The 22,957-nt window shown below is 39.8% G+C and overlaps 1 protein-coding gene across 2 annotated transcripts; it reads right to left on the bottom strand.

The window, feature by feature from the left end:
- Positions 1–457: 457 nt before the first annotated feature.
- KLHL12 (kelch like family member 12) lies at positions 458–22,399 on the bottom strand. 2 transcript variants are annotated; one of them, XR_010909905.1, is made up of 13 exons: positions 22,146–22,399; positions 19,348–19,587; positions 18,909–19,062; positions 18,199–18,416; positions 16,992–17,141; positions 15,609–15,723; positions 12,192–12,298; positions 10,201–10,396; positions 6,424–6,582; positions 4,378–4,476; positions 3,427–3,613; positions 1,561–2,175; positions 458–935 (listed from the first exon to the last, which is right to left on the bottom strand). XR_010909905.1 is itself a non-coding variant. In XM_067468129.1 (12 exons), exons 2-12 carry the CDS (start codon positions 19,528–19,530, stop codon positions 2,049–2,051), a joined length of 1,695 nt encoding a protein of 564 aa, XP_067324230.1. In that variant the 5' UTR covers positions 19,531–19,587; positions 22,146–22,399; the 3' UTR covers positions 458–2,048. The 2 variants fall into 2 exon arrangements, 1 of the variants encoding a protein (XP_067324230.1); XM_067468129.1 differs by having other exon boundaries at positions 458–2,175.
- Positions 22,400–22,957: the final 558 nt, after the last annotated feature.

The following is a 22,957-nucleotide window of genomic DNA, read 5'->3' as shown; positions in this document are numbered from 1 at the left end:
GCTGGTCAACTGGTAGGGATTTCTGCGAGTTGTAGGCCTGGGGACTCACAGGTTGAGAAACACTGGGCTAAACACATTGGGGAAAAACACAAGTGATTTTTGACATCACCACTAACTAGTAATATATGATATGGAGTAATTGTATCACAGGATGAAATAATGGAAGACAGGTCATCTAGTGTACTGATGTTAGGATAATCAATCAAGATGTGTTTCAGATTTTGTTACCTGGATTTAGTATTCTCATTTTTAATTGCAGGAAATGACAATGCATTCATGTCTTTTAAACATAATCTATTGAAAGAATTACCTCAGATAAAAGAGAGCTAATGTAGATTCAATGTGTTTGTGCAGTTCTGAGTAGAGGTGACTCTTATGATTATGCCATGTTTGACTTTTTAAAACAGGTTGGATGCAGAACCCCAAGAATAAAGCCAACCTTCCTGAAGCGACAAACTACTCACCAGAGATACTTTTATTAAAAAATACATAAGAAATGAATCACAAACACTGGCGTGATAGGACAGACTTTATAAACTCAGTGTTGTTTGAAAGTGCATCGTAATCCCATGCTACCACACCCCCCAAGCCAGGAGTCCACAGCACCCAAGAAAATAAATACATTCACCCCTTGGTTCCTGATTGGGCAACACAGAAGAGGCTCAGTAGATCAAGGAGGAGAGCTCTAGGGTCATGCTGAAGGTTCAGGGCACATCACCGAGGGGTGGAGCGGCATTATCCACAGGCTCAAGTGTCTGTTTTAGCAATGTGACTTCTTTTCACACATCTAATACACTGCATACACACCAGAGGGTTATTAAATAGACAGGAAGAAAGGGAATCCTAAAGGGCACTACTGAAAGAAAGAGGCCTTGAGCAAAAATGTAAGAGTTCCAATCCACACCAAGGATCACGCTCTTCGCTTTTGACAGCATCTGGAGAGAATGGAGGAAAACAATGTGTTGGCAACATGCTCTTAAAGGCACATGGCCTTCAATAGTCCTACTTTGGCTGCTACTGTTTAAACAGTAGCACAGAAAACAGTCTTTTAAAAAGCAGAGATGAAGTGAGAGAGATCCTGTGCTGAGAGTGTCCACACAGGCCATCAGGCACCAGTCTTATTTGCAATGCAGACGACTGAAGTGACTGGTGTCAATTAAGGTGTGTTCTGGGATTTTTTGGGGAGGCATACTGTGTGTCAACTGGACACCCAAACTCTGAAAAGTCGTGCATATCTGCACTCCTCTATTCTACCCAAGCATCCAATAATATAGTTATTACAGATGTTGTTCTGCTAATACTCAGGATGTCTAGATGAGAAACAGGCCAAGGCAGGTTTTGATTTACAAAATGTGGAGCAACCTTCCTCCCCCCAGAAACATTTGTATTCAGCCTCTGGCAGCCAACATAAAAATATACTTTTCCTGCCACCATTCTTTCAGCAGGCAGGCTGAATATTGCCATTTTTGAGAGTTCCCATTCCCCTCTGTTCAGTTTTGAAGTTGGAAGGACAAAATGCTTAAAAAGGACATACTGCATAAGTAAGCTGCATGCACTAACCTATGGCTGACTCTTCCCAATACTTTCTGCAAGTCAGTGCCAAACCTGAAAAACACACAATGTTCACTTATCAGCACGTCTGCGCTGCAGCATATTCTCTGCATGGAAACATTCAGGCAACTCTAAGCCTTGGACCTGTATGCAGATCTCCTTGTGTGTGTGTGTTGATGCTTTAGAAACAACCAAGATGAGCTGCTTAATCTCAGGCACTCAGCAGGTCAAAAGGCAGAGGTGTCCTTGTTGCTTTGAAATCTCATTCTCAGGGGAGCATGTAATTTCTTAATTTTCAGCTCAAAGTGCCAATATGAAGTTTATTTTGTGTGTCCGTTTCTGAACTGGAATCAGTAGCTTTGAAGATAGGCTGTATGGTATGCAGCGCAGGCCTAATGCAAGTCACTGCATCCACAGCAAGATCAGTAACACCAAGTCAGCTGGTACTTTCTGTCCTATCTTCTCTGGAAATGTTCTTGCACAGTTCTTCTCTAGAGTCACTTTTCCCGCAGCACACAAACACCAGCATCACAACGTTGGGTCCCCAGTGATGTTACCACTTCCCAGCTGTCAATGATAGGGTCGTAACACTCAATGCTGCTCAGGAGGGAGTTCCCATCATACCTATATACAAACAGTTAGAAGCAAAATGCTCAGTTCTTGGGAGTTAGAAAGCATGCATTTTTGTCAGTATAGAGTTGTCAGCACAGGCAGTCTTCAAGTTACAAACAAGATTGGTTCTGTAGGTTTGTTCTTAATTTGAATTGATATGTAAGTCAAAACAGGTACTCCCCAAATTGTGGGAGTTGTACCCCAAAACTCCTGGAGGGCCAAAGTTTGCCCATGCCTGATATAAAGACTATGTCAGAAGGAGAGAAGAAAAATGGAAGAGGGCTAGAACATCAGCAGGAAGACACTCTAAGAGGGCCAAAACTTTGCCATGGAGATGTTCTATGGGCATCCTTCCCAGAGAGTCAGGCAAGGATGGCACCGAGCTGGAGAAGGGAGAAATGAGTCCTTAAGATGACAAAACTAAGTCAGTTCTTCAGAAAATGCATACCCTGGCAACACTGGGTACATATGCTAGTGTCGGAAGATAATTTAATGTTAGGCATTTCAGTAAGAAGAAGAAAAGAAACATATATCCAAACAACAAAGGGAGGTGTGTCAGAGGGAACCAACCAAGAATGGAAGAGGGTGAACATGTTTATTTATATAGCCCACAAAATGAAGAAAGCTTCAGTTTAGTCCCATGATGGCGAACCTATGACACATGTGTCAGCACTGACATGCGTAACCATTTTTGATGACACATGGCCATATACTTTTGTGAGACCTTATTCTTAGTGTTAAATAATATCAAAACCATCAAAAGAAACAGATTGACAGATTATGTTAGTAGCACTTGTTTGGGCTTGAAGTGTACAAAATACCAACCTTCAATTGAAGATTTAGTCAATGAAATTCAGCAACAAAAAAGTCACTAATAAGCAGCTTAGTTAAAGAATTTCCCCTCCCCCTCACTTATCTTAGTTTATGGCAACCCACACAAGTTAAATAATATCAAGATCAACAAAAGAAACCGACTGAAGGATGAACAAAGAAGTCACTAAGCAGGTAAATTAAATAATTAGTTTTTGGGTTATTAAATGCGGTTATATATTACAATTATGCATTTTTGTTATTTAAACTATAACTATCACAAAATTATGGGTTTTTTCCCCCCAAAGTGGCACCCCACCTGAATTATGCTCGCTTTTTTGGTGAATTTTGACACACAAAGCTGAAAAGGTTGCCCATCACTGGTTTAGTCCCTTCCCAAGTTCATGCTGGCCCCTCCTATCTTTTCCAGAAGAAGAAGCTTGGCCTGCTTACCCTGCTATGGCATAAAGCCTTCCCCTCAGAACTGTTGCACCCACATAACAGCGGGGGGTAGTCATGCTGGTCACTGTTGTCCAGGAGTCAGTGCGAATGTTATAAGCTTCTACAGAAGACAGATGTGCTGTTCCATCGAATCCCCCAACCACATAAATATGATCATTCAACAAAGCTACTCCAGCTCCTAGAAACAGAAACCACAGAGAGTACATGACATTTCTACCATTAGCATGTCTGACAATATGAAATTTTCTATAAGCACAAAATAGGCTGTGGTGCCACTATTATACTACCACACCCTCTTTAATATTCATAGGTCACCACTTCTAAGAAGACAGAGGAAATACAACCCAAATCATTCCCCGGACTGTAAAATTACTGCACAAATGGTTGTACTTTCCTAGAGGTTATGTCAATGCATTGCCTAGTGGATCCAGTCACTACATAAACACTGTACTGTATTGATGAGGTGTTCTTTAAGCATTGCACAACGTATTAACTCATGATCTTGCCACTTGTAAAATCAGCTAGGCAGCTGTCAGATACAGAAGAATTACAGTGACTTTTATTAATGTTAAGCTGAAAGCCTTTAGGATCTTGGTCTAAACTTTGCTTTCAAGAAAACTGCATTTAAGGTGCTCCATGAAGAGTGTAAGAGAGAAAAGACTGGAAAGGGTAGATGGTGGAGTATCACATTTGAAATCCATCATTTGAAAAATTCACTGCTTTTTAAGAATAGGTCCACATGAACAAACAAGGGAAAATGTTGATTGTTGAGAAAAAATATGTATTTCAATCCACAGATGGTTTCTATTAAACTACCATCATCTTACTTGAAGATATATAATAGTAACTACAATTGTATGGCAATGTTACTGAAAGAAAAGCTTCCAGGAATAGAGTTTATACACTGTATTTCACAGCTTTGCACCCCATCAGGTATCTCACCTGAACGTTTGGTGGCCATTGGAGTGACATTTGTCCAATGTCCCGTGTGAGGATCATATCGCTCCACAGAATTTAAGATGTTCAGACCATCATAGCCACCTGAAAACACACAGCGGAAAGCAATAGACATGTTTATTGATTTCACTTAGGAATCAAAGGCTTGGGATTGACAACACATCAGAAAGGAACCCTGACTCTAAACACAGCATCTGCACAAAGCAGACAGAAAATAATCACATAGGAGATAAGGTGAAGACAGAGGCAAACTTACACAATTGCTGACAAGCAATTCTAAAAGCAAAAGGCAGTGGGACAACTCTTTTTGAACTTCCATCAGATGAACTGGATTCGGACATTTCTATAAAAATGAGCTGAAAATACTGCATACATTACTTACAGGAAGAAGCTGTTATGTGTTAGCTTTCTCTTTATGCTTTAGCAGATAAAGCTGTCAGGTTCTTAACACAACAGTGAACAAAAGTCAGGATTTTCCTAGCAGGCAACATTTCAATGTTGATTTTTTGCATTATTCAGAATGCTGTCAGAATAGTTTAGCTGGTTGCTCTGAGAAGTTTCAAGAAACATCAATTTAGCTTCCTCAGATACATTTCAACTAGATATTCATGAAACAATCTAATTTCTATTTTCAGATATCAAGCACACACCACTGTGCTGATGAATTCTTAAGCATTCCAAAAGGATTGCTTTAGAACAACAGTGCTTGAATTGCAACCAAGCTATCTTTTAAATTAATAAACCTAAAGGACTGATACAGTCTAATAAATTCTCTATTCCATCCTGCAAAACAACCAATATTTGATTCTTTTCTACCTTTAAAGACACAGAGCTGCATCCAGATTGACTTATTTTCAACTGCACTGCTGGAAATAGACTTCTTGCCCCCTTGTTTCAATAATCACTTCAGCACCCACAGGGCCACGGTGGCACAATGGGGCCATGGTGGTGCATTGGGTTAAACCCTTGTGCTGCTGAACTGCTGACCTGAAGGTTGGCAGTTCGAATCCACAGGATGGGGTGAGCTCCCGCTAGTCCTAGCTCCTGCTAACCCAGCAGTTCAAAAACATGCAAATGTGCATAGATCAATAGGTACCACTTTGATGGGAAAATGCAAAAAGACACTCCTGACAGTCATGCCAGGCACATATCCACGTGTGTATGGACAACACAAGCTCTTTGGCTTGGAAATGGAGAAGAGACTCCCCCCCTCCCCAGAGCCGGAGATGAGAACTGCCTCAAGAGCCAAAAATGAAAGAGAAGCCTTTGCCTTTGTGTATTTGTGTCTTCTTATATGCCACTGTAACAAGACATTTAATGTGTGTCCGTGTCTGTTTATATATGCTGTAATCTGTCCTGAGTCCCTCCGGGGAGAAGGGTGTTATATAAATAAAGTGTTGTTTATGTTGTTGTTGTTATTATTGCATCCTAAAAATGCTGAATAGGTTTGTAGGCCTACTAAATAAGCTGAGCGGTGATGGAGTGTAGGGGATCCTCAAAAACCAGAGAGGCACCTGGTGATCACATCCTGTCCATTCATAGAAGGAAGATCCTGGATTCAACACCAGGTACTACTCTCTGCCTTTCGAGTTCTGAATCTAGAGGACTTCAGGGAAGAATATGGTTTGATGAATCTGATAGAGTAGCAGAGAACTAGGGGATATGCAAAATAACGTTTTATCCTTTTTGGGCAAAACTTCTTTTCATAACTTTTCCAGCAGAACATGATTATTAATATATATATAAAGTGGAAGACATTCTAATGCAGAGATAGGGACCCTCTGATCTCCTTGCCAAATTCAGCACTATGAGGTTCCTTAAACTGTGATGACCTTTTTATGATACTGTTTTTGCTCCTGTGCATCCTCCCTCCATTTGAAGGAGTTCTAATGCTTTGCTGCTAATAGTGACATATGTAATCTAAAATATGCTGATATTTTGCCTCCTGCTCCCAACCAGATTGCAATCCTTACACACTTCTATGAAACTGAGGCCGAAAGTGATTCCCATCCTTGTCCTAAGGATACTTACCAAGACAGTAGATAACATTATTAGCAACCACCAGCCCTGCTCCTTCTCGAGCTGTCTGCATATCTCCCAGCATGCTCCACTGATCAATGTTGGGATCATATCTTTCCATACTGGTGTGACGGCGGCTTCCATCAAAACCTCCAGAAACATAGATCATGTCTGTAACACAGTATTAGAATATGAGCTAGAGCCACACATTTCAATGGCAAGCAATGTCTTTGCCATGACCATCCGTATACTTTGTAAACGAATCTTTGCTGCAGTATATGAAGTATTATAACAAGACATAACAATGAACAATCAATTAAAAATACTTTAATGGGAAACCAAAATACGAGAAGAGCACCTACATATGAGAACAAAACTCAAAAGATAACATTTTTATGAAGAAAGAATGCACAGCTGGTTAATCAGCAGCAGCAATAGATCACTGCTGACTGGAAGGTGGCAAGTTCGAAGCGCGAGTCAGATTGAGCACCCGACTGTTAAGACTAGTTTACTGTCCACCTAAGCAGTTGGATAACTGAGCTGTGAGTAGAGAAATTAGGGATCGATTAAAGCAGGGAGGTATTTTATGACACCATAAAACTGCAAGAGATCAAAAAGCAAGGAGGAAATATGATCAAAATGACTCGGCGTCATACTGGATAAAGCAACAACACCCCCTCCTGTGGCTGCAATTGAGCATTAACCACCAGGCGCCAAAATTGAAAAGCCAAAAATACCTATATCTGTTTATCTTGTCTGTCTAAAAAATGGCATTGAATGTTTATATGTGTGCATTGTGATCTGCCCTGAGTCCCCTTTGGGGTGAGAAGAGTGGAATATAAATACTGTAAATCTTAGATTTACAGTTATGGGATTAACATAACTCAAAAACTACTGGACGAATTGACACCAAATTTGGACACAATATACCTCTCAAGCCAACAACTGACCATCACTCATAAAAACACTGAAAAACACAACGGAAGAGACTTAAAAAGCCAAAAATTAAAAAATACATTGCAACGCATGCGCAAAACCACATATATACACATATACACACACAAAACACATATACACAGACTGGGCCACAGTAACGCATGCCAGGGGATGGCTAGTAATAATAACAACAACAACAACATTTTTATATCCCGCTTCCATCTCCCTGGACGGACTCGGGGCGGCTTACATGGGGACGAGCCCGAACAAACATGGTTAAAATATAACGCACTAAAATATAAAAACAACAGCATAAAACAGAATAAAACAACAACATTAGAACAAAATATGAGAGCAACCATCAAACCAATAACTAATGAACCCGCATTAACAACTAATTTCTGATTATAAATAAATAAATAAATAAATACAAAAGAAATATAATTAGGTATTTATAACAGCATTTTTAAAAACTTCCTCTGCAGTTTAGGAGGAAAAATAAAGTGAGTATTATATTTTAATCAATAAAAAGGTGCCAGATGCTATAAGGGCTGGAGTTCATTTGTACTGTATTTCTTTCAAAAATCCTAATTTTTGACATGAACTTTCTTATTTAAGACAAATGCTAGATTCTTTTCATCCAATAGAAACAACTTTTCCTCAGAAACAAGCAACACAAAACAGCCCCACCACATATTTACTACATTTTCCCCAACACCTTCCATCCAATATTTTATCAAGACAATATTTGATGACAGCCAACTAAGTTTTTTTTCTGTAAATTTTTTCCAGTTTCCATACTTTCTATGCCAAAACATCTTTTTCACATAATGATGGATGACATTATGACAGTAAAAGGAACTAGAGCAAACCTCTTTCCATTCATGTCAGATTTGAAATGTGTTCTTTAGAAAATGTGTTGTTTGATGTCTGTGCTGATAATCTCCAAAAGAACTTCCGTTCGCTGATTCTAAATGTAAATCCTTGTTTTCCGAAGACAACCAGGATTCAACATTATTGTTATGACTAAAGCACTCTACTTCTTTCTACTAGAGTGCCTTAAAAGATAAATGAGATCCAGAAACCCCAATCTGCCATTCATTCAAATTATAACTAATCACTTTAGCAGTTCTTTCTGTCTTGCACAATGTAACATAGATTTTTGTTGAGTTAAAAAAAAAAAGAAAGACGAATTTAGACCAAGAAAACTTGATACAAAAAAATTTAACTGGGTAATAAAGACATTTTAAAAGAGGTAGTTATCCCCAACTTAAGTTTCAAATTGACCAATTGTATAATTTTCTTTCAGCTTTTTGTGTTAAAGTATTAAAATTTAGAAACACAATTTTATAAACCTGACTGGGGGTGTGTATTTCTAAATACTGAAATGATAGAGAACACACAGAACTGTAAAAGATTTCAGATAATTGGTTTTTAACCTTAGATGCTATCCTTAAGCACAATAGCTTAGATTTTGCCATATTTACCTCCATTTCAGAGGCCTTAATAGGAGCCGCGGTGGCACAATGGGTTAAACCCTTATGCCAGCTGAACTGCTGACCTGAAGGTCAGTGGTTCAAATCCGTAAGACAGGGTGAGCTCCCATCTGTCAGCCCCAGCTTCCCATACGGGGACATGAGAAAAGCCTCCAAAAGGATGGTAATACATCCAGGCGTCCCCTGGGCAACGTCTCTGCCAATTCTCTTACACCAGAAGCGACTTGCAGTTTCTCAAGTGGCTTCTGACACAATAAAAAAGAGGCCTTAATAAATTATTTTAAAATACTTGGAACTATAACAATCCCAGAAGAGGTCTAAATATTCTGAAGGCACCAGGTGCTGTTTAATCTTGGAAGCTAAGCAGGATCAAGAGTACTTGATGTGGGACTGTCAAGAAATACCAGGTATTGCAGGCAGTATTTCAGAGAAAGGCAATGCTTTTATCACCCATCTGTTTAATTCATATGTTTACCGTATCATATGCAAAACTGAACTAGACTTTGAGGAAGAAGGTGTGAAAACTGAAGGGATAAACACCAACCATTGAAGATATGTAGATGACACCTTACTACTAGCAGAAAATAGCAAAGATTTGAAATGATTGCTGAGAAAAATAAAAGAAGAAAGTGCAAAGGCAGGTTTAAAATGGAACATTAAGAAAACAAAAATAAGAGCCACAGATTATTCATATAATTTTGAAGCAGCCTATAAATTCACTGAGATTTCCTAAATCATGGCCCAAGATGTTACAAGAACACTGGGACATGGAAGCAGTTATCTATTAAAGAACTAGACAAGATCCTCAGGTGGCAAGATACAGCATTTAATACCTAAGTCAGGATTGTCCATGCCAATGAATTTCCAATTTCCATATATGGTTTTGAAAGCTGGACAGAGAAGAAAGCTGATAGGAAAAGAATCAACTCAATTAAAGTATAGTGCTGGAGGGGAGTCCTGTGGATGCACTGGACTGCCAAAAGATAAATAAATGGGTTCTAGAGCAAATCAAGCCTGAACTCTGTCTAGAAGCCAAGACAATATAATTGAGACTATCATGTCTGGACATGTCATGAGAAAACTTCCTAGAAAAAAAGAGGAAGTTAGAAGGCAGCAGGAAAAGAGAAATGCCAAATTACAGATGAATAGACTCAATCAAGGAAGCCACAGAGTTTGTTAGACTGAGCAGACTGATAGGGTGATCTGAAGGTCCAATGAATACAGTCGCCGTAAGTTATAAGATCTGATTGCTGGTAATACCACCACCACCATTACCACGAAGACGAAATTTCTGCATTAGTTCCATTTCCCAAAGATTCAAACAGTGAATGTAAACAGAAGAGAAGAAAATACACACCTCCCAAAGTAGTGGCCCCTGCGAGGCCCCGTCGAACATTCATAGGAGCCACAGAGTACCAGATACTGTCTTCATCAGATGTATAATCCAAACATTCTACGGAGCTAAGGCGAGAACGGCCATCGTAACCACCAATTACATATATTCGATCATGCAATGACACTGTGGCAACATAGCGTCTTTTACGGCTGATGCTCTAAGGTGTGTTAAAACAAAAACAATGGAACCAATAAATGATGACATTTATAAATAGCACTGGCACTAGAATTTCCAAATGTTAGCATAAAAAGATAGATGCAGGCAGTCCCCAAGTTACAAACAAGATAGGTTTTATAGGTTTGTTCTTGTTGAATTTGTATGTAAGTCAAAATAGGTACACTTTTAAAGCATAATTCAAGCCATACACACACACACAAATGCCTTGGTTAACATAGGGAAAAGTTAACACCACTGTGGCATTTGTTTTGCTGTCTGTGCCCCTTGTTCAAAATATTTCACCTCACTTTCTGTCCCTGTGAGAATTGGATTCTGACAAATTTGGCTTGTTATGGAAACAAGGAATGGTGATGAAGCTTCAATGGAGACACATTTCCCCCATGATAATTCTTTCAGGAGTGATTTATCTTCCTAGGGGTAGATTTCTCTCACTTCCTGTTGTCTCACCCCATTCTTAAGAATGACTCATTCATAAGTCAGATGTTTGCAAATCAGAGACTGCATGTACAGCATTGCTCATCACAATGAACCAACATGACAGAGTTTATCGATTTCACATATTCACTTCATCATTCCCTTGCATACAATTATGAAAGTCCAAAATAGAAAGCAGTGAGTAGCAAATTCTTCTGACAGACAAGAAACAAGTCACTACGGGATTTAGAAAGCAATCGTCTGATTTTGAATGGCGTTGGGTTTAAATAGGTTGCAATTGTATCTGGAACACTGTGGAATCTTCATATGGGCTGCTATAGAGGTGTTTCCTATAGCTATTTATTTATACTGGGGCAGGCAAAGTATGGCCCTTCAGATGTGAAACTGTAACTCTCAGCAACCCTTTGCCTCATAGCCAATGGGAAGGGATGTGGTGAGTTGCAGTCCAACAACACATTTAAGGCTCTACTTTACCCACTCCTTGTTTTTATTGTAGGAATGCTTTCAAGGCATCTCATATGCATTTCCCCAATATTTTACTCTTCCTGTAAGGCAAGATTAAGGGCCTCATCACATTTGAGCATTTATCCACTTTAAATGCTGTGACTGCTTCCCGCAGAATTCTGGGGTTTGTAGTTTAGAGAAGCCCAGGACTTCTCTGGATGAGCAGTTTAAAGGCCCCTCCCTAAAATACAAACTTCAGAATTCTGCAGGAGACAGTCACAGTGTGCAAGAAAATTGAGAAGTACTCTTACACCCACTACTACTTCGTTCTGAATTTTCCCTCCCAAAGTAGCATTCTTATATGCATTAGGGAGTGCGCAGGTGCGGCTGGCGGGGACGAGAGACAGGGCCTTTTCTGTGGTGGCCCCGCGGCTTTGGAACGCCCTTCCCATGGAGGTAAGATCAGCCCCCTCATTGATGGTATTCCGGAAAAGACTAAAAACCTGGATGTTCGAGCAGGCGTTCGGTTAACCCAGTGCAATAAGTGTAATGATTGAAGGACTGGCAATTTGGACGACGAAACTGGATCACGTTTTTAGTCAAGAGATGTATTGGATTGTTTATTGATATATGTATTGTGGATTATGTTTTTATGCTTTTTAAACTGTATACTGTTGTTTGTTATAAGTTGTTGTAAACCGCGTTGAGTCGCCGGCTAGGCTGAGAAATGGCGGTATACAAGTATAGCAAATAAATAAATAAATAAATAAATAATAAATAGGAAGTAACATCTATTTAGCTACTTACTAACCCTAACAAGACTGACTAAATATACTTTTAACAATGTATGCAACTGACATTTTTTAATGTATGAGACGAAGTAGACAATTACATACAGGTAAGAAGCTCCACTCCTGTGTCTTTGGGTCATATTTCTCCACCACATCAATAGGTGACTGCTGACTTCCAAACCCTCCAATTACTAAAAGCACCTCATTGGCACCTGTGTGAAAACAGATCATTGGAATGTTAATACTCCATCAGGTTGTCAAAAAGAAATCCTTTGTCATTTGTTTTGAGAAAGACTCTTTGAATATAAATACAGCTTCAGGTTTCTCTTTTCATTCTCCTTGAATTCACTTACTTTCCTTAGCCATAGCAAGCTGATTTACTAGGATAGTGTTGAGTGATATGCTAACTTTAAAGCAATTGTGATAAAACTGATCAGCCTCTTAAAATCTAGCAACAGACAGGAAAACCCCACTCCTTAAAAGTACTTAAATCTTCCTGCTACTAGTTAGGTCACAATTCAGTAAATACTAAATTTAAGCTAGGAAAACCCTCATGTATTCAATAGAATATAAACTAGGGTGTCTCCAGTATAACATAAACTAGGGTGACGCTTAATTATTGTCATTTAATCATTGCCCACTGCTGCTAGAAACTTGGGTTCACCATAATATGGAAGGTTACAGATTCTCCATCCTTAAAATAACAAACACACTCAATCAATGCATTTTGGTTTTTTCTTCTTCGATGGCTCCTGAAACTAATGAACCTCATGTTAGCAGCCTGTTAGCAGCCTTTTAACAGTCAAACTGCCCCTTCCCCTGCATTTATTCAAATGAAACCAATGTGGTAATCTAGTGGTATTTAATGCAAATTGGAAAGCCACATCTGTTAATTTAAGACTAATATTTTTTCCTTTCTTTTCAGTACTATCATCATGATGACTCATGCTTATCTTGAGCCATATAATCTTCGTATCTCTTTCAACATCCGGTTTGCCCGTGTTGCAGCTGTACACGTCAGCTTTGTTTCCTTGCTGGCTTTTCTATTCTTGTTTTTGTTGAGTTCGTTCTATTGTTTCCATCTAATTACTCCAATCAGAAGGTAATTTTCAAATATCACAAGATGGTTCATGAAATAATGGCAACTTTTGAAATAAATCACTGGAAGTCATTTCACTTCCTGAACATGCAGAAAATATCGATGAATTTAAAATGCATTAAGATGCTTCAGGTTTACAGCATCTAAATATAGCAGGAAAACAAATGTCAATCAAGCAAAGGGTTCAGCTCAGAAATCAGCCCCAAGTTTTGATATCCTTTCACAATTTTACTATCTTCAACCAGAATCCCTCCTCTCTGTAATGCTTCAATTGAGAAATTTAAAACTACAATACCAAGCCAGTGTCTTCTCACGAACTAATTTATCAAATGTCCAGCTTGACATTTGCCTGGAAGCACACGTAAAAATGATATTTATCATCCATACAGGCTTGTCAGCAATAATTTGCCCGACTGCTTTTCATGATTGAGAATAGCTTTCAGGCAAGGAAACATAGGTCACATATTCTGTATCAGTTTATATAGATATGCCAGCAATAATATTTGCATGAAAAAACCTTTTTACAGACCTATTTGCAAGCCAATAGGACACTGCATTAACACAGTGGTTCTCAACCTTTGTTCCTCCAGGTGTTTTGGACTTCAACTTCCAGAAATCCCAAACAGCATAACAGTTGTTAGGAATTGTGGGAGCTGAAGTAAAAAAACAAAATAAAAACCTGATAGACCAAAGGTTGGGAACTACTGCTTTAACATCCTTACACATCCAGAGAGGTGAGACCCCCGAGAAGTTTTTTTGTGTCGAGGGTTGTGTCGCTCTCTCAGAACCTGACACAACCCCAAATGGTGTAGCCATAGCTCTGACAATGTGGCACCAACAGAGGAGGCAAAGGAGGGAGGAGGGAGATAAGAGGCATATTCTTCTGACAGTCTCCCCAAACTTTGTTGCCTCTGCTAGCACTAGAAAGAAAAGGGAGGGAGGGCTTCGTTGGTGACCCAGGTTTTGAGGCCTGTGGGGTGGAGGGAGGAAGTGCCACTCCTGCCTGTAAGTTTTTCTGGGTCTTCCTTTCCCTCTTACAAGTCTTGTGGACCTCTCCCTCTTTTCCTGTCTTGTGAGTGTGTTCGTCTTTCCCTTCTTTCCCATCTTGGGAATCTGGGTTTCCCCCCTTTTATTCCCAACTTGGGAGTCTAGGGCTTTCCCTTGGGAATGGGGGGGGGGGGAGGGAGAAGCTCTCTCCTCATCTTGGGAATCAGGGAAGAGAGGTTCATTTCCATTCCATCTTGAAAATCGTGCATGCGCGCGCATGTGTGTACCTTTCCATCCTGATGAGTCTTTGTCACAATGAGAGAGGTGTTGATTCTAGACTAGATTCTTCTTTTCCTCTTTCAAACATTTTGCCTCCTGACTTGGGTGTCCCACTTGGGCTTCATACTCCTCCCTTCCTCAATGCCTCAACTGACGTATCTGCCTGTGAAGGCCATGGCCATGAGAGCTTATTTCTCTTTGAATTCTTTGTGCAGAGGAGGAGGTAAAGTAAAGGTTTCCCCTGACATCAAGTCTAGTCCTGTCTGACTCTGGGGGGTGGTGCTCATCTCCATTTCTAAACCGAAGAGCTGGCATTGTCCACAGACACCTCCAAGGTCATGTGGCCAGCATGACTGCATGGAGCGCCATTACCTTCCTGCAGAAGTGGTACCTATAGATTACTCACATTTGCATGTTTTTGAACTGCTAGGTTTGCAAAAGCTGGGCCTAACAGTGGGAGCTCATCCCGCTCCCTGGATTTGAACTGCCGACTTTTCGGTCAGCATGTTCAGCAGCTCAGCGGTTTAACTCGCTGTGCCACCATGGCTAAAAACAAATATCAAATTGTTTTACAATAAACTGATGATTTATTATCAGTAAAAGTTTTATTTGGGGTCACGTACACATTTCTCAGACAAAATGGGGTCGCGAGTTGAAAAAGCCTTGCTATAATCAATTGCTCACTATTCCATGTCCACGGGGGTGTATCTCACAGGGATATTTTGAGGGTATTCTTCTCACTCTACTGTTTCCTCCCATGATTGTGATAATCATTTCATAGCTTCTATAACCCTTGGGCTTCCCAAAATCTTCTGCTACCTTATCTCTTATAGATGGTGATATTTTAACTACATATGTTGTGGTATTCACCTGAGTCCTATAAAGATATGAGTTAAGGAAGGATGTTAAAAACTTTCTGAATCTGTATGTTTCCCAGCAATGCATGAAGCACAGAATATATAATTTTGCTCACGTTTTTTATCCATATATGATTCATAAGGAGTTACAACTTGATTTACATTTCACCTTTAATTCATCAAGGCCCAAAATAAGTTACAACACTGACAATAAATTATACATTTTGAGTGGGCCAGATGGCATCACCACTTTAACACAATTTCCTAAAATATTTTTACATGCACCCCTTTGTCACTTACCTAAACGTGCTCTGGTTCTAGGTCCCTGCATTTGGCTTCGAAGCTCAGGCCTTAAATGAAATTTCTTTGCTTCATCTACAAGGTCTCTGCACTGCAAACTGCATCTAATAAAAGGCTGAGGAAGATATACAGGGAAGATTATTTAATTTTTACAGGTTACAAAAAATTGCAACTCCATTAAATTATATAAGCTTAGGAAATCTTTTCTGCTCCAGATATGCAATGGTAGCATCTATAAGATTTTTTTACCTACACCTGAAGTAAAGGGTTTGGTATAACAATGTGATGCAAAGAGAAATACAAATAAGTTCTCATCTCTCTCCAAATAATTTTTGACGGAGAAAGACAGATGTATGTATGTATGTATGTATGTATGATTTTCCACACTGGTTATAGTAGCTAAGGGAAGAAATATCAAAAAGTTTTTTTAAAGTTAAAGTGCTATTTCTCATTTAGAACATTGCTAAGTTAAAACCAGTTTAATATTTTAAAATGTAACAATGAGAATAAAAGTGCAGCTTCTTGACATTAAAATATTATTCTACAATAGCCAGTTAAGCATCTAAATCTGATCTGAATAAAAATGTTTTTGCTGGTGGTGAAAGGAGAACAGAGAGGGAGTCAGCCTAGTCTACTATGGGAGAGAGGCCCACATTCTGGAAGCTACTGGAAGAAGATATGATAATGAATTGAAGATGAAAACATATATTATGTGGGAGTGGGAAGAAAGATACAGTCCAGACATCTTCGCTGTCTTACTGGACAAAAGTTATATCAGCTCTTAATCAGCTATAAAATTCCTGAATTCAAATTTCTTTCTTTCTTCTCTGGCTGTGACTCACAGGATCTGCTGCTTCCAACATGAACATGTGTCCTTATAGGACAAAAGAAAAAATAGTTACAATATAAAGGAATGCATTTTACTTTTGAGATATTTCATAATTTAAAAAAAACGTATCTAGTGATAGATGGGACTATAATAATTCTGAATGGGCTTTTGAATACACATTAATCTATTCCAGTCCTGGGCAAACTTGGACCCTCCGGGTGTTTTGGACTTTAATTCCCACAATTCCTAACAGACTACCAGCTGTTAGGAATTGTGTGAGTTGAAGTCCAAAACACCCGGAGGGCCTAAGTTTGCCCAGGACTGGTCTAGACTCACGGAAAAAATACATTCAGTGAAATATGAACTTTTAGTTCAGTAATTGCAATAATGAAATAGACTCTAGTGTTTCAACAATGTTATAGACTACTACTCCCATCATAATGTCAAATTGTCAGGGATTAGGGGAGTTTAAAGCATGACAAGGGAGAATATTTCATTGCTGGTCCTTTATCAGACTGATTTCACAAACCGCTCAATAAAACAGCTGACATTACCTCAGTGTCTATGACGTCAGTGATGTAGCGTGGGGTGAGAAGTGGCATGCGGACATATTGCAGCAGCTCCGGCAGGGATGATTCCCGTTCTTTCTTTGAGTGCTTCACCCAATTGATAACTGCCTCAAAAACAGGCTCTTCAGAATCAACCTGTAAGAAAACCAATGTTTCACAGAGATTACTTTGGCCAATGAGAAAAGACTATTTTAGGAGACAAGCATAGATTGTGTCTCTGATGTCTGAAAGCTGGGAAGACACAATTCTCTTTGAATGGGTAAAGATCTTTATGGGGGAAGTGTAACTTTGTTGCACAACTGTCACAAACATGCACAAAGACATAAGATACACTTCCTAACATTCTTTCCTAACATCTCATGTTTTCATGCATATTTGTCTCTCTGTTGTGAAAATGGATTAGCTTATAAAAGCAAAGCTTTCTTATTGTGTTAAACAACAACATATTTTCAAGATAAGCAACAGCATGAATGCAATACAAAATATCTCGTTTAGCTTGAAAAGGAAAATAATGGGGCGAAACTACAGATGGGATTAGGATTGAAAGCTCAGCTATGACAATTTTTATATATTGCTTCAGTGTATACAACATGCTTCTAAAGTTTTTCTAAAGTAAATATTTCTTAGTTACAAGTAAAAATTTTCAACAACTTACACAAATATAAACCAGTTGTTTTCCCAGCAGAATTATTTTGTGGCAAAGAAAAAGTATCAATTTCTAACTCTCCCAAGCCTTGGCTAACTGTATTCAAGAGAAAAATGCTTCCTGGTTTCATTCAAATTGATTAGTTGGAATTACCAACTTTTAACCAGTTCTTTTCCCCCCTACAAATACCTAGGAAGGTTATTTGTAGATTTACCTTGTTAAACCAACCCACATCTCCTATTAAAAACAATACTAGATTTACCATTAAGCTCATTGTTGCTCAACATTATTTATGGACACTTGTTAATTTTAGCTGTCTGCTGCATCACAGACAGTCCTGGAAAGTTCAGTGAAGTTCAGTGAAATCCATGAACTGCTTGCTACATTTAACACAGCATTTTAAATTGGACAAAATGCTGGACAAGTTTTAAAACATTCAGTTTTTGAACTATCTTAGCCTACCTGCACCGATAATGTAACAACTGTTTTCCTTGTTGACTGTATGATATGTCAGTTATTGCTTTCTTGTGACAAACCTTCTTTTACCTGTATTTCATCACATTTGATGAGCTTTTCCACTTCTTCTTGATTCAGAAGTATAAACTCCTCATGCTGAACTACATCTGGGAAGTGCTTCTGGCTGAAAACTTCCGCTGCCTGCATTAAGTCAACACAATTGTGTGTTTCAGCAAAATCTCGGATGCCCAGGCAGTTGGATGGATCCAGTTGGCTTTCCAGGAATTCACAGCAAGCCTGCTTTACTCCTGTGTGGGAAAAATGAAATTACAGTTCATACAACAAGTGATCAAGCAACTGATATGAGAAGAATTTCAGAGAACCAGATTTTCTTTTAAAGTGAAAAAAATTGAAAGCAGAGTTTTAAAAAAATTGTTTCTCTTGTACAGGCTAATTTAGTAGACATAAATCTGTCCTCATATTTCCTTAGTCTTCATATTTCCTCATATTTCTATTAGTCTTCCTTAGTCTTTTGTTTGCAAGAGGTTCAGTTGAAACTGAAATAAAACATCTTCTCTTAAGAACTACTTTATATCAACCACATTCAGACAGCAAACTAAATTTCAAGAGAATTCCAATTTGTCAAGTATGAGCTTATGTATTGTTGTGTGCTGGCTAATTGGTTCTGTTTGCAGAGGAAGAGGCTCCGTAAACTAGAGCTCTTGGGGCTGTGACTGCTTTACTGTGATCTGAGAACATAGGAACAAGGTTCAATGACGCTAAGAAATGTTTACCATTACCTTTTAGCTGAAGTAGACAGGCTGCTGGGAGTAACTCTTGAACATTCTCCACTGTGACATGAACAGTTTCTGTGTATACAAAGTCCAGCAATATTTCCATTGTTGAGGCTGTTAGACCTTGGATATCTACATAGGGCTTATCCTTCTCAGAAAGCTGAAAATTATAAATTAGAAAAATAATGTTATTTTCTTGTTACTATAATAATGACTTTTACTAGATTCTGAAAATTGAAGTTCAATGTTTAGGTAAGCAATAGGGAACCATGCTACCAATCTTATACATTTTCACTTTGAAGAAATCCTAGTGAGTTCAATGGGAATTGCTCTCAGAAGTGCACACACATAATTTTAGTATTAATGACATTGTGCACCATTAAATATGCACTGCAAGCAATGTTCTTTTTGCAGGAATAAATTGGCTTTTGTGCACCTTGCATACCTCACTGGTGAACATAGCACAGAAGTAGTCACTGCAAGCAGCTAGCACAATCCGATGGGCTGGAAAGTATTTTTGTTCCACACGAAGGGTCACATCACATAACGTGTTACTTTTTCGCAGAGAATTCATTGCATTGAGAATGGATTTGGCATGAGAATTAGTCATTATATCTTTAGGAGCCATAGTGAGTTACTCCAGCCAACAAGAGAGCTGTGGAGGCAGGTTCAACGTATCAGTAACCTGTGGGATAAAAACATCTGTTTACTGATGAACACAAGGCCAAATTTAACAAAGTCTAAAGATGAAGAATGAGGAACTTTGTCTCTCCTGTACATATCTATAAATTAGCTTGTAGATCATTCTGCTCTAGCCATTTTCATGCAAACTCTTCTATTCAGTTACATTGCAATATACCTCAAAATAATCAACTATTAAATATTGGCTTATTATCAAATGTGCAGTAGGTGCACTGTAGGACACCAACACAATACAAAGCCACAGACTGAGATAATACAAACATCAGATGTAAGGACAAGATGTAATAAAGGTGGATCAGTGACAGTGCAGGGAGATGGAGCGAGGAAAATTCAGAAGTTGCCTAGGTTAGACATACATTTCTATTACTTTTAAATCTTCCTATTATACTGTGTGTGTATACATACATACATACACACACATATGGTATATATAATTTTAGTATATTAGTTGTAAGGTTAACAAAAGATGCATTCGAATTTTCAAAATACAGTTGGCCATTAGTTTCCATGGATTCAACCATCTAAAACTTGAAAATATTTTTTAAATCAAGTGTCTGATGTATCTGAGGGCATCTAGGGTGCATCTATACCGGGGCAAAATTCAGCCCTCCAGGCGTTTTGGACTTCAATTTGTCTGGTTGTTAGGAATTGTGGGAGTTGAAGACCAAATCAACTGGAGGTTGAAATTTGCCCATGCCTAATCTATACTGTAGAATTAATGCTGTTTGGCACTATTTTAACTGTCCTGGTTCACATGGATGACTGAGTGTCATATCCTCATGAAGCCAGAAAAGCTGGAATGTAAAATTACCTCTGTGTCTATATATGTTGCATGTCTAAATGGGATTAAATGTTTGCCATGTATATGTGCATTGTAATCTGCCCTGAGTCCCCTGCGGGGTGAGAAGGGTGGAATATAAATACTGTAAATAAATAAATAAATATTTGCTTTCTGATGGTTCAATGAATACAATCCATGTTTCATACACATTATTAAAAACACTGTGCACAAAATTACCTCCAGGCTACTTCTCTCTCTATATATATGGTGTATATATAACATGAATTAGTTTAATGTTTAGACTCCACGAATACTCAGTAGGGATGTAAATACATGGTGGACCAAAGGTCACAAGTTAAACATTTAATAATGCCTTCATTATTTTGGCTTTAATATACACCCCATTGGGAGTGTATACCCCATGGGGAGATAGGGTGGGATAAAAAAAAAGTAAAGGTTTCCCCTTGACATTAAGCCTAGTCGTGTCCGTCTCTGGGGGGTGGTGATCATCTCTATTCCTACACCAAAGAGCTGGTGTTGTCTGTAGAAGTCTCCAAGGTCATGTGGTCAGTATTACTGCATGGAGCGCTGTTACCTTCCAGCCAGGGCGGTACCTATTGATCTACTCATACTTGCATGTTTTCAAACTGCTAGGTTGGCAGAAGCTGGGGCTAACAGTGGGAGATCATCCCGCTCCATGGATTCGAACTGCTGACCTTTCGGTCAGCAAGTTCAACAACTCAGCGGTTTAACCTGCTGTACCACTGGGGGCTCCAAAAGCAGGATATAAATATTTATTTATTTAAGACATTTGTATCCCGCCTATATCAGCCTGAGGGTGACTCAGGGTGGCGTACAAGTTGGCAACAATTAGATGCCATGTATTAAAAAATACATACATATGTAAAAGCAAAACATCACAATACATTTAAAAACTATAAAAACCAATGATTAATAAAAATTATATAAACTGTCTTCTTGTTCAAATCCTCAACCGTTCCATTATCTTAGTTGTTCCCTAGTTCATTTCCAATATGAGTTTTTGGTCATGCTGTGGTTCCAAACGCTTGCTCACTCTTTTTTGAAAGGTCAGGAGGGAAGGGGCTGATCTAATATCCCTAGGCAGGGAGTTCCACAGCTCAGGAGCCACCACAGAGAAGGCCTTTTTTTTTTACACAACATCATATACAGTGCTGAGTGTTTCAAAAAGAGGGACCCAATTCGTAATCGCTGTTATCTCTGCAGCCACAAATTAAACCCTTATCCCTTGTAACGGTGGGGTATAGAGTTTCAAATGATGATTACTAGAACCCAAACATCCCACTGCATAGTGTAGATCAGGCATGGGCCAACTTGAGCCCTCCCTCCAGGTGTTTTGGACTTCTACTCCCACCATTGAGGAAGGGGAGGAAGGTGAAGGTCTTGTAAAATGACAACTACAGTTCACCAGAATCTAAAGCAAGCACGGGCAAACTTGGGCCTTCCCTCCAGGTGTTTTGGACTTCAGCTCCCACAATTCCTAACAGCCTCGGGCCCTTTCCTTTCGAGGGGGGAAAGGAAGGGGCCTGAGGCTGTTAGGAATGGTGGGAGTTGAAGTCCAAAACACCTGGAAAGAGGGCTCAAGTTGGCCCATGACTAGTGTAGAGGAATTCAGGTACATTGAAACGGAATACTTTGTTTTCCAATAGGGAATGCCTTCAGTGACAAAGGCCTGATAACACTAGACAGGCCGCCAAGTGGGGCTGTGTTCCTTCCTTTACCTGGCGTTCCCTCCTGGGGGGCGGCCCAGAGGCCTGGCTCCCGGCTCAGCCTCCTCGGGCGGCAAGGGGCCGGCCGGGCCGCCTCTCCGCCTCCCAGCAGGCCCTCCGCCCGTGCCGTCGGCCGCGCCCTCCCCGCGGGGAGGGGAGGGGAGAGGAGGGGAGAGAGTCCCGGCTCCTGCGGCCCGCCCGTCCCGCTCCTTCCTTCTCCTCCTCTTCCTTTGCCGCCGCATCAGGCGCGCCTGGATGACGTCAGCCGCGAGGACGCCGCTCCTTGGTTTCAACCTGCGCGAAGAGAAGCCTCGCCGCCTAGCGGCTGAATGGGCGAAAAGGCGCGTCGCGGGCGGAGGGATTCGGCTTCCTTGTGGTTGCCAAGCAACAGGGAGTTTCTACGTTTCGGCCTCCGCGTTGTGATAAAGTCCCTCAGTCAAGCAGAAGTCAAGGGAGATGGAGCAGTGCTTGCTCTCTGGGGTCCCTCCCACACCTGAATAAAACCCCACATTATCTACTATGAACTGGATTATATGAGTCTACACTGCCCTCTAATCCAGTTCAACAAGTTAAACCTGAGCCAACAATGTGATGTGGCGGCAAAAAAAGCCAATGGGATTTTGGCCTGCATCAATAGGGGCATAGTGTCTAGATCTAGGGAAATAACCCCTCTATTCTGCCTTGGTTAGACCACACCTGGAATATTGTGTCCAATTCTGGGCACCACAATTCAAGAGAGATATTGACAAGCTGGAATGTGTCCAGAGGAGGGCAACTAAAATGATCAAGTGTCTGGAGAACAAGCCCTATGAGGAGCGGCTTAA

Source organism: Anolis sagrei, chromosome 4 (genome assembly GCF_037176765.1).
Source record: "Anolis sagrei isolate rAnoSag1 chromosome 4, rAnoSag1.mat, whole genome shotgun sequence".
In the NCBI taxonomy this organism is placed as follows: Eukaryota; Metazoa; Chordata; class Lepidosauria; order Squamata; family Dactyloidae; genus Anolis; species Anolis sagrei.
This window is presented reverse-complemented; position numbering and strand designations above follow the sequence as displayed.

Bases quoted from the DNA above. Each gene is read 5' to 3' on its own strand.
- KLHL12 (XM_067468129.1), bottom strand. From the start codon at position 19,530: ATGGCTCCTAAAGATATAATGACTAATTCTCATGCCAAATCCATTCTC. The intron at 18,417-18,908 runs GTAATGGTAAAC...TTTCCCACACAG, and splicing joins CTGTCTACTTCAGCTAAAAG to GAGTAAAGCAGGCTTGCTGT. The intron at 3,614-4,377 runs GTGAGATACCTG...TTCTGTTTCTAG, and splicing joins AATGGCCACCAAACGTTCAG to GAGCTGGAGTAGCTTTGTTG.